The following is a 12,187-nucleotide window of genomic DNA, read 5'->3' on the forward strand; positions in this document are numbered from 1 at the left end:
TACGGAGACTACTCCTGGTAGTTTAATACTGAGACTACACCTAGCTAGTAGTTTAATACGGAGACTACTCCTGGTAGTTTAATACGGAGACTACTCCTGGTAGTTTAATACGGAGACTACACCTAGCTAGTAGTTTAATACGGAGACTACACCTAGCTAGTAGTTTAATACGGAGACTACACCTAGCTAGTAGTTTAATACTGAGACTACACCTAGCTAGTCATTTAATACGGAGACTACACCTAGCTAGTAGTTTAATACGGAGACTACTCCTGGTAGTTTAATACTGAGACTACACCTAGCTAGTAGTTTAATACTGAGACTACACCTAGCTAGTAGTTTAATACGGAGACTACACCTAGCTAGTAGTTTAATACTGAGACTACACCTAGCTAGTAGTTTAATACGGAGACTACACCTAGCTTGTAGTTTAATACTGAGACTACACCTAGCTAGTAGTTTAATACGGAGACGACACCTAGCTAGTAGTTTAATACGGAGACGACACCTAGATAGTAGTTTAATACGGAGACTACACCTAGCTAGTAGTTTAATACGGAGACTACACCTAGCTAGTAGTTTAATACGGAGACTACACCTAGCTAGTAGTTTAATACTGAGACTACACCTAGCTAGTAGTTTAATACTGAGACTACACCTAGCTAGTAGTTTAATACGGAGACTACTCCTAGCTAGTAGTTTAATACGGAGACTACTCCTAGCTAGTAGTTTAATACTGAGACTACACCTAGCTAGTAGTTTAATACTGAGACTACACCTAGCTAGTAGTTTAATACTGAGACTACACCTAGCTAGTAGTTTAATACTGAGACTACACCTAGCTAGTAGTTTAATACGGAGACTACACCTAGCTAGTAGTTTAATACGGAGACTACACCTAGCTAGTAGTTTAATACGGAGACTACACCTAGCTAGTAGTTTAATACGGAGACTACACCTAGCTAGTCGTTTAATACGGAGACTACACCTAGCTAGTAGTTTAATACGGAGACTACACCTAGCTAGTAGTTTAATACGGAGACTACACCTAGCTAGTAGTTTAATACGGAGACTACACCTAGCTAGTAGTTTAATACGGAGACTACACCTAGCTAGTAGTTTAATACGGAGACTACACCTAGCTAGTAGTTTAATACGGAGACTACACCTAGCTAGTAGTTTAATACGGAGACTACACCTAGCTAGTAGTTTAATACGGAGACTACACCTAGCTAGTAGTTTAATACGGAGACTACACCTAGCTAGTAGTTTAATACGGAGACTACACCTAGATAGTAGTTTAATACGGAGACTACACCTAGCTAGTAGTTTAATACGGAGACTACACCTAGCTAGTAGTTTAATACGGAGACTACACCTAGATAGTAGTTTAATACTGAGACTACACCTAGATAGTAGTTTAATACGGAGACTACACCTAGCTAGTAGTTTAATACGGAGACTACACCTAGCTAGTAGTTTAATACGGAGACTACACCTAGCTAGTAGTTTAATACTGAGACTACACCTAGCTAGTAGTTTAATACGGAGACTACACCTAGCTGACTACACCTAGCTAGTAGTTTAATACTGAGACTACACCTAGATAGTAGTTTAATACAGAGACTACACCTGGTAGTTCACTTCTGAGGGACGAAGGACACAGATCAAGTCTTTGACCACAGACTCATTCTGTCACAATGACTCACTCAAAGACTGCATTGTCTACCCATCTCACCCAAAGAAACATAGTGAGGTCATGGATTAGGTATATTTCTCTGCGATAAAATGGAGTGAGGGGATTGTTCTGTGCACTATCAGCAGTTTATAATTACACCAAAATCTTGTCTTGCATTCTGTTTTTGGCATGAGTGAAAGATAATAGATACTAGAACGGATGCCTTCACGTGCAATACCTGCATGCAAGACAGGTGGATATTTACATTTATGTCGAACTTGTTTGCGTTCCCTTTATCTACAGTCCACTCAAAGCACATTGCATTGTATCCGGATGTGTAAGGTGAAAAGGTTCTCTATCTTAACCAGGACTAATCATTGTAGGCAGATGTGTTAGTTAGGTCAAACAGTTCTCTACCTTAACCAAGACTAATCATTGCTGGACTATGGACCAACACCATGTTGCTGACATACGAACTATTCAAATTTTGTGAATAGGCGTCACATTGAGGACTCACATCAAATTAAAAGTTGTTTGCTTAAGACAAGCGAGTCGAATGAAGGCAGGTAAAGGTAACACCCAGTCCTCACAGAGCTATTTGTCGCAGATCTTTGCACACCCAAGAACTAAGCATAGCTACTGAGAAACTGCAATAGAAGCTATGTGACTTCTTTGTTTTGATTCTCCTCCATGTGATTTCAGTGCTAGTCTCCCGACAGTGGAATGCTATCCTCTTCCAGGAGCCTCTAACCATTGGTGGTTATGATAACACAGTCTAGAAAGTCCAAGTTGAACTTGGCCACACTTTGATAGAAAAAATGCCCCTGCCTCCTCCTCCTTCACGTAATGAGCTTGTCCTGTTGTTTGCACAACTTATCTCTTGTTGCTCAGTGATTGTGTGAGTTGTATTCCATGTAGAAGAGGGCGTGTGCTTTTCCTCTGTGGATAAGGCTGTTTGCTGTATAGGTTTATGTGTGAATTTATGGTTTTATGGGTTTCTTTCCTGTCCGTGTATTTTAGCACAGTGCGTGTATGCACATTTGTGTGTTTGGGTGTGTTCATGTATGTGCATTTTTATTTATTGGTGTATGTGTGTGCTCACACATGTCGGTCTTCTCTGAGAAGGTACTCAGATGTGGCCGGTCGTCAGGCGGTGTCACTCCTCTATCAGAGTCTTTCCCTTTATAGCTCAAGCTCTACTGAATGCAGACCTGGGTTCAAGTACTATCTGTCATCTTTTAAATACTTTTGAGCGTTTTACTTTTGTCTACCTGAGTGCCAGATGCGCATGGTTTGCAGTCTTTGACTTTTTTCATTGGTTCTTTAAGCCATGCAAGCTATAAAAAAAAGGATAGAAAAAGGATTTGAAATTATTTGAACCCAGGTCTTACTGACTGCTATGTGTGCCTTCCCTTTACCCCTGCTCTGCTCCCTGTCCCTCCCCTTTTCTCCCTGTTCCCTCCCCTTCCCCTTACCCCTGTTCTGCTCCCTGTCCCTGCCCCTTCTCCCTGTTCCCTCCCCTTCCCTGATCAAGGCTGGGAACCATGCTGCAGCTCACAGAGTAGGTACAGAGTAGGAACAGTCAGACACATACACTCACACAGACAGACGGTGAACATGGGCCAGTTACTCAGCTGGATCCGAGCTACTCGGGACAATCAGGCCTTACAGGATGTGGCCGTGGAACAACAGGTGAGCTTTCATAATGCAACTCTGCTCACAGGTTAGAGAGGAGTGTGTGTCTGTGTGTGTTAGCACAAGTTGGAGCGAGTGTGTTTTATGCATAAAGAACTTTGCGTCTGTGAAAAGGTGTCCATGGATGCATGCGTGTCTGTATTTGTGAATGAGAGCTCTTTAGTGTGTGTGTGTGTGTGTGTGTATTGTTTTGTATGTTTAGTAGCGAGCTTATAAGGGAAGGCAAGTCAGAAAAAAAAGTTTTGCTGGCATTAATCCAAGTCAGACGTCTTTCTCTGGGGTGTATTCATTATGCCAATTCTGTTGCAACAGAAACAGTTTACTCCAAATGGAAAATGTTTTGCAACTAAAACAAGAGTTTCTATTGGATACATTTGGGTAAGTCCCTCCCCGTTTTGTTACGTTTTCTCTATTTGCTTCCATTTGGTTCTTAAACGGTAAAAGGTTTCGTTGCAAGACGTAATGAATACACCCTGCCCGAGCTTAGAGGAGGAGGAGGAGGAGGAGGAGGAGGGAACAGAAGTGGCGTTGGAATACAGAACAGTCTGTATTATATTAAACTGAGACAAAGACAAAAGCTTTGCTGTGCTCTTCACATAGCACCAGCAAAAGTATGTGTTGCTTCCAGTTGTGTCAGTGTGTCTATGTCTGAAGCATTGAAAGTCATGGTAGTTGAAGTCTGTCAACCTCTGCAAACAGAAGAACAGTACAGTCTGTACTGTTGTCATGGATAGAGGATATTGCACCAAGGCGAAGACAAGGTCTGTGCTCTTCACATGGCCCAGCAAAGTGTGTTGCTTCCAGTTATGTCAATGCGTCAGTCTCTGTAGTTTATTCATTTGCCAAGTTGTGTGTGTGTGTATGTGTGTGTGTGTGTTGGTTAGGGTATGATACAATCAACCAATCAAATATATTTAACTATTTTTACCATCATTATTATTATTACCTGGTCATACACTATTACCTGATCATACATTATTACCTGGTCATACACCATTATCTGGACATACATTATTATCTGGACATACATTATTACCTGGCCATACACCATTATCTGGACATACATTATTATCTGGACATACATTATTAACTGGCCATACACCGTTATCTGGACATACATTATTACCTGGACATACACTATTATCTGGTCATACACTATTACCTGGACATACACTATTATCTGGTCATACACTATTATCTGGTCATACACTATTATCTGGTCATACACTATTATCTGGTCATACACTATTATCTGGACATACACTATTATCTGGACATACACTATTATCTGGACATACACTATTATCTGGTCATACACTATTATCTGGACATACATTATTACCTGGTCATACATTATTATTATTATTGGGGTGGCAGGTAGCCTAGTGGTTAGGGCGTTGGACTAGTAACCGGAAGGTTGCTAGATCGAATCCCCAGGCTGACAAGGTAAAAATCTGTTGTTCTGCCCCTGAACAAGGCAGTTAACCCACCGTTCCTAGGCCGTCATTGCAAATAAGAATTTGCTCTTAACTGACTTGCCTAGTTAAATAAAAGTAAAAAAAATATATAAATAAATTACCTGGTCATGCATTATGGGTTTACCTTGTGACTTAAGGGCCAGTATGAGCAGCTAATGTTATATTCCTTAATGTTTGTTTATTTGTCATGGTGCAACATTAAATAGGTGTTGTACCTGACGATAGACACATTAACCAATAGAAATACATGAACATTGAATACATATTTCTGCAGTGGGAAGTGGAAACATAACCAACCCTGTTACATGTGTATAATTCTAAAAGTGGAATATGTTCAGGCATGTTTTTGATAATAGTTCCCTTGGTTTTTTTTTGTTGGTTTTTTGAGTTACAGTTGGGTATGTTTGTATTTGTGCATGTATTCTGGTAGTATCTGGTAGTATTTGTATGATAACACAAGTATCAGTTTTGTGTTATAAATTTGCCCTTGTGACTGGGTAGGCTCCAGTCTTTTATCTCTGTTTCTTGTGTTTTGGGGGGGATTCTTGGCTCTGCTTTGGGCGAGTTGGGGTACTTTCCCAGGCTTCTGTTGTCAACATACTGACTGTGCACTCTGACATTCAGGCTCAGAATCATCTGCTGCTTTCATCACACACACAGGAAACAGCCACAGGGGAAACGTATCTGTGATACACATATACATACCCAATACATTTCCTAATCACACATTCAGCATGTAACTATATAACTTTAAGCTGTACAAAACATGCTTTTTACAATATATGCTGTATGTATTTAAATCTGTTGCGTCTCTAACATCGAATATGTCATAATATATCGACACAGTATTGTTTACATGGATCTCAAGTCATGTTACACAATGAATATAGGAACATATCCACACCAAAAGTGTAAAGGCCTATTATAGATACAGTTAAGTAAAGGCCCGTTTTGTGGCAATGTGTGGATGTGTCTGTTGTATTGACCAGAGCTCTACTGTGTGGATGTCTGTGGTATTGACCAGAGCTCTAATGTGTGGATGTCTGTGGTATTGACCAGAGCTCTAATGTGTGGATGTGTCTGTTGTATTGACCAGAGCTCTAATGTGTGGAATGTGTCTGTTGTATTGACCAGAGCTCTAATGTGTGGATGTGTCTGTTGTGTTGACCAGAGCTGTAAAGAGGGGAGGGATCTGTATTCCAGCATGTGGATATGTCTGTGATATCCTGAGGTGTGTGTGTGTGTGTTTTTGTATTTCCCTTTGAATACATTCAGTACTATGTGTTTCTGTGTGCATCAGAAAGATAGTCCAGCCATTAGATTTCTCGTTTCACTGTCAGTTTGGCTTGAGCCTGACTGATGATCCAATAATGACATGCTCAGTGGCTCACTCATGCTCTGGTTGTATAAAAGCACCTCTGGGAGGGTTTCCAAGCCTTTGGGCTTACCTGAGAATGTGCTGTTTACCAGGGCGTTGAACAACATGGCATTTGACTATTCGCTTGCTCGTTTGTTCTCCTGTCTATTTCCATCTATTATGGTTGAGGCAAACCCTGGCTCTGTCCCAATACTCTAAGATAACTTCCTTTCGCATCCTTCCCTTGTTCCTTTCCTTCATTGCCACTGACAGGTGATCTTGGCAAAAGGACAGCTCTATTTGCTGGTACCAGATATATTTTAGTTTAACAGGAATGGACAGGCAATGTCCTGAGTAATCACACACCCTGTAAAGTGTTGAGGTAATGCAGGTTGGCATTTATTGAAATTACTCATGTACTGGAGGCAGCTCTGTGGAGTGGTCACTAGCTGGCACAGCCACAAAGTTATAAAACCTGATTTTAAATTTAACCACACTGCTAACCGTGAATTAAATTAAGACAGCCACACAGACAGACAGACAGACAGACAGACATAGAGAGAGAGAGACATACATACATACATACATATGTCATGAGTATAGCGAGTACCATCCCCCTCTCTCTCACCACCTCTCTCTTCCCCCTACACCCAGGTTCTGTTATCTCAGGTCGTAAATTCCTAGAGGAGACTCTCTCATCACGGCCAGGCAGTATATATAGAGAGAGTTTCACAGTAGAACAAAGGAACTTCTTCTACATCACATAATTTGAGAACTGAACAATATCCATGTTTTGGAGAATGTGTAAACGGTCGGTGGAGAAGCCAGCTACGACCCGGTCCATTTTGTTTCATGTTGTGACCTCATTGAGAGACAATACAGCCACATTACCATAACTCTGTTTATACAGGAGCCTCCGTTATGAGGTTTGCATCTAATTATTGTATAAAATGAATGAGTAAAGATTAAACTATTTGTGAAATTATGTATGGTGATGTTGAACCATTAATGTGAGAGAATTGTATTCCCTTCTAAGTTTAACTAAGTCATTGGCCCGCCCCCGTGAGCACAGCCATGATCTGGCTCATGGGACAGCCCTTTTCTACTGTTCCAAATAAAACCCCCACCTGAAGAAATCCTCTTTAGACCATGCATACCCTCGGTCAGCTGAGGGAGCGAAGGTTTGAGTAGAGACCACCAAAAACCTCAGTATAAGCTAAGGTTGTAATGGTTGTTGAATTCCTAACCAAACCACGTGGAGCATTGGCTACACGGTTGGAAATGGTTAAACTCTGAGACTATCGAAATCACGAGAGACTTCATGGGAGCAGAGACGATCAGATGAACTTTCCAACAGAAAGACGGACGATTCCAACAGAGATCACGACGACACACTGAGCGTAAATATATATTGATTGCAATTATTCCCGAATGAGTGAACGTTCATGTGCAAAGGATTAGCATTTCAATTAATAATTATTAACTGTGTAGTGACTCTTGTAATTCCCGCCCTTCTCAGTCCATACCCACTTCCCTTTGTCCACCAAGCTGCCATATCGGCTGAGCCCACTGGGGAACCTTCCCTATCATTTCCTTGTAACCATATCTACTGTTTGTTTGTTTATGCATGCATTTCTGTGATTATTTAGTTAGTAAGTACATTATTAAGACAATTGATGTATGGATGATTCATAGTAAAGGCTGGGTTCGTGCAGATAACTGTCACGGCCGTTAACAGAAGAGGACCAAGGTGCAGCGTGGTCAGCGTACATTTTCTTTATTTAATCAAAATGACGTCAAACAAAAACAATAAACACTACAAAAACAAACCATGAAGCTCAAAGGCTATGTGCCCTAAACAAAGTCAACTTCCTACAAAGACAGGTGGAAAAAGGGATACCTAAGTATGGTTCTCAATCAGAGACAACGATAGACAGCTGCCTCTGATTGACAACCACACCCGGCCAAATAAAGAAACTAGAATGCCCACCCTAGTCACACCCTGGCCTAACCAAAATAGAGAATAAAAGCCTCTCTATGGCCAGGGCGTGACAGTACCCCCCCCCCCCCCCCCCCCCCCCAAAGGTGCGGACTCCGGCCGCAAAACCTGACTCTAAAGGGAAGGGTCCGGGTGGGCTTCCTTACAGCGGCGGCTCTGGTGCGGGACGTAGACCCCCCTCCGCCTCTGGCTCCCCCCACTTTGGTAGGGCCTCTGGTGCGGGGACCCTTGCCACCGACCCCGGACTGGGCACCCTCGTAGCCGGCCCCGGACTGGGCACCCTTGTAGCTGGCCCCGGACTGGGCACCCTCGTTGCGGGCCCCGGACTGGGCACCCTAGTTGCGGGCCCCGGACTGGGCACCCTAGTTGCGAGCCCCGGACTGGAGACTGTCGCTGGAGGCTCCGGACTGGAGGCCGTCGCTGGAGGCTCTGGACTGGAGAACGTCGCTGGAGGCTCCGGACTGGAGGCCGTCGCTGGAGGCTCCGGACTGGAGAACGTTGCTGGAGGCTCCGGACTGGGGAACGTCGCTGGAGGCTCCGGACTGGGGAACGTCGCTGGAGGCTCCGGACTGGAGGCCTTCGCTGGAGGTTTCGTGCCATGACTCCTCACTAGAGGCTTCGTGCCATGGATCATCACTGGAGGCTTCTTGCCATGGATCATCACTGGAGGCTTCGTGCCATGGATCATCGCCATGGATCATCACTGGAGGCTTCGTGCCATGGATCATCACTGGAGGCTTTGTGCCATGGATCATCACTGGAGGCTTTGTGCCATGGATCATCACTGGAGGCTTCGTGCCATGGATCATCACTGGAGGCGTCGTGCCATGGATCATCACTGGAGGCTTCGTGCCATGGATCATCACTGGAGGCTTCGTGCCATGGATCATCACTGGAGGGAGGAGACGTATGGGCAGTCTGGTACATGGAGCTGCCACAGGGCTCACCAGGCTGGGGAGACACACAGGAGGATTAATTCTAGGCGCAGGCACAGGACTTACCAGGCTGGAGAGACATACAGGAGGCCCTGTCCTAGGCAGAGGCACCGGATACACTGGGCCGTGGAGGCGCACTGGAGGTCTCGAGCTAGGAGCCTGCACAACCCGTCCTGGCTGGATGGTTACTTTCGCACTGCAAATGCGGGGCACAGGACGCACTGGGCTGTGCAGACGCACCGGAGACACAGTGCGCAGAGCCGGCGCAGGATATCCTGGGCCGAGGAGACGCACTGGAGGTCTGGAGAGCAGGGCTGGCACAACCCTTCCTGGCTGGATGCTCACCCTAGCCCGGTAGATGCGGGGAGCTGGAATGTAGCGCACCGGGCTATGCACGCGTACTGGAGACACCGTGCGTTCCACCGCATAACACGGTGCCTGACCAGTACGACGCTCGCCACTGTAAGCACGGGGAGTTGGCTCAGGTCTCCAACCTGACTCAGCCACACTCCCCGTGTTCCTCCCCCCCAATTTTTTGGGCGGGCTGCCTCTCGGGCTTCCTTGCCAACCGCGTTCCCTTGTAACGCTGCCGCTCTGCTTTCGTCGCTGCCTCCGCCTTCCTTAATGCTTCCACCTGTTCCCATGGAAGGCGATCCCTTCCGGCCAGGATCTCCTCCCATGTCCAGGATCCCTTGCCGTTCAGGATGTCCTCCCATGTCCATTCCTCCTTTTTACCACGCTGCTTGGTCCGTTTGTGGTGGGAAGTTCTGTCACGGCCGTTAACAGAAGAGGACCAAGGTGCAGCGGGGTCAGCGTACATTTTCTTTATTTACTCAAAATGCCGCCGAACAAAAACAATAAACACTACAAAAACAAACCGTGAAGCTCAAAGGCTATGTGCCCTAAACAAAGTCAACTTCCCACAAAGACAGGTGGAAAAAGGGCTACCTAAGTATGGTTCTCAATCAGAGACAATGATAGACAGCTGCCTCTGATTGAGAACCAAACACAAAGAAATACACAACATAGAAATAAAGAAACTAGAATGGGCACCCTAGTCATACCCTGGCCTAACCAAAATAGAGAATAAAAGCCTCTCTATGGCCAGGGCATGACAATAACCAACAATTTACGACGTTTGGAATGAAATGGAATAATTCATTAATTAGAAGACTAATTGATCAGATATTAAAATATCTGAAAAGTTATATTAAGAAAATTATAACTTTGTAATCTGAAGATTTTCCTTGGTGCCCCGACTTCCTACTTAATTACATATACATGATTAGTTTAATCACGTAATGATAGTTACAGAGAATTGATTTGATAAAAATAACGGTCTTCAATTTAATGATTCCAAAGACACGACACTTACATACATGCATACATGCATACATGCATACATACATACATACATACATACATACATACATACATAGAGAGGGACAGACAGACAGACAGAAAGAGAGACAGACGTAGAGAGAGAGACATTGACACTTATGTAGCCAGTCAGTCTGCTGTCATATCAGTCAATGCATGTTCAACAGAAGGGGATTTTTCAAGACAATTGACTTTTGAGTATTCACCTGCATGACAGAACTACACATCTGTGTTTTATTTACTTATCAGAGATAAATGACTCTACAGCTGTGGCAACATGTGAAGACTGACTAGTGTGTGTAAAAATGTTTAACCTTTATTTAACTAGGCAAGTCAGTTAAGAACAAATTCTTATTTACAATGATGGCCTACAAACAGTGGGTTTACTGCTTTGTTCAGGGGCAGAACAACAGATTTGTACCTTGTCAGCTCAGGGATTCAATGTAGCAACCTTTCGGTTACTGGCCCAACACTCTAGCCCAACACTCTAATCTGCCACCCCAACACACATTTGTGTGTTTACATGTGTGTATTTTGTGTTATTATTCAATACAAAATATAAAAAGTATACTTATGTGTACTTATGTGTTTGAAAGTATATGTGTGTCCATCGTGAAATTGGGATTCTTTGTGTGTATTTAGGGTGGCACTACCTGACAGGCAACATACTTATTGTTATTTATGGTGTTGCACGTACATGAGCCACATATAGTGGTCTGACTGGCTGTACTCTGTACTGTAGGAGAGGGATATAGGACAGCTTGTATCTATTGTTGAACAAGGCTGGTCTCCTGAACAGATTGAGTAACTTCCAGTTTTCTCTATGAGAAGAAGGCTCATCCCTTTGTTCCAAATAAAACACACATTTTGACCTGTAGAGATACATATATTAGATATATTATACATATGTTGTATTTTATTCTGTGTTTTGTTGTATTTTATTCTGTTTTGTTGTATTTTATTCTGTGTTTAGACCCTCATTGACTGTGCTTTGTTCCAGCCCATGATTGTTATGCTAGGGTATAACGTTGCTGAGTTCACTCTGCCTAGTGTCTCCCTAGAAACAAAACCTTATCGACTGGACCCTCTCACCTGCACTGATTTGTTCCTCATGCAGGCCAAGTAATCTGATTTGTCTACTACCCTGGGATGGGTGGGCCATGCTTTGGCTAACCACTCAGTTGTCAACAGAGATAAGGGGTGCATTGGAGAGCATCAATATTGGGCAGTCGCTAATCAGCAACTTTCAATGTGTGTTGCATTATGGGGATAAAAGTTATCGAACTACATCTGCATGAGCGTTACAAGAACCACATGATCGAGGGTCATGCAGTTTTTGATGTTTGCTGCAAGTTTCTGCAATTGTTCCTCATCAACAGCACCTTGCATCCATCGCCTACATAATGGCCGTGATCGAGGTCGAGGTCGACTGCAGACTGACTCATGTATCCATCATGAATTTTATGCTCTCGAACACAGTCAATGAGAGGCACAATTGTCTACCAATAACTAGGGGGTTTGCTCGACCCATGTGGATGTGACTGAAACAGTTTTTGATGTTTGCTGCAAGTTTCTGCAATTGTTCCTCATCAACAGCACCTTGCATCCATCGCCTACATAATGGCCGTGATCGAGGTCGAGGTCGACTGCAGACTGACTCATGTA

The 12,187-nt window shown here is 43.7% G+C and overlaps 1 protein-coding gene across 16 annotated transcripts in view; it reads left to right on the top strand.

Moving 5' to 3' along the window:
• The first annotated feature begins 3,236 nt into the window (after positions 1–3,236).
• The window catches only part of cast (calpastatin), a 57,168-nt gene continuing 48,217 nt past the window's right edge, over positions 3,237–12,187 (top strand). For all 16 annotated transcript variants that reach the window (XM_039016339.1, XM_039016343.1, XM_039016353.1 and 13 more), the window contains exon 1: positions 3,237–3,370. In XM_039016339.1, the coding sequence (XP_038872267.1) occupies positions 3,296–3,370 (75 nt within the window). In that variant the 5' untranslated portion in view covers positions 3,237–3,295. The remainder of the gene's footprint in view (positions 3,371–12,187) is intronic.

This window comes from Salvelinus namaycush, chromosome 20, assembly GCF_016432855.1.
Source record: "Salvelinus namaycush isolate Seneca chromosome 20, SaNama_1.0, whole genome shotgun sequence".
Lineage (NCBI taxonomy): Eukaryota > Metazoa > Chordata > Actinopteri > Salmoniformes > Salmonidae > Salvelinus > Salvelinus namaycush.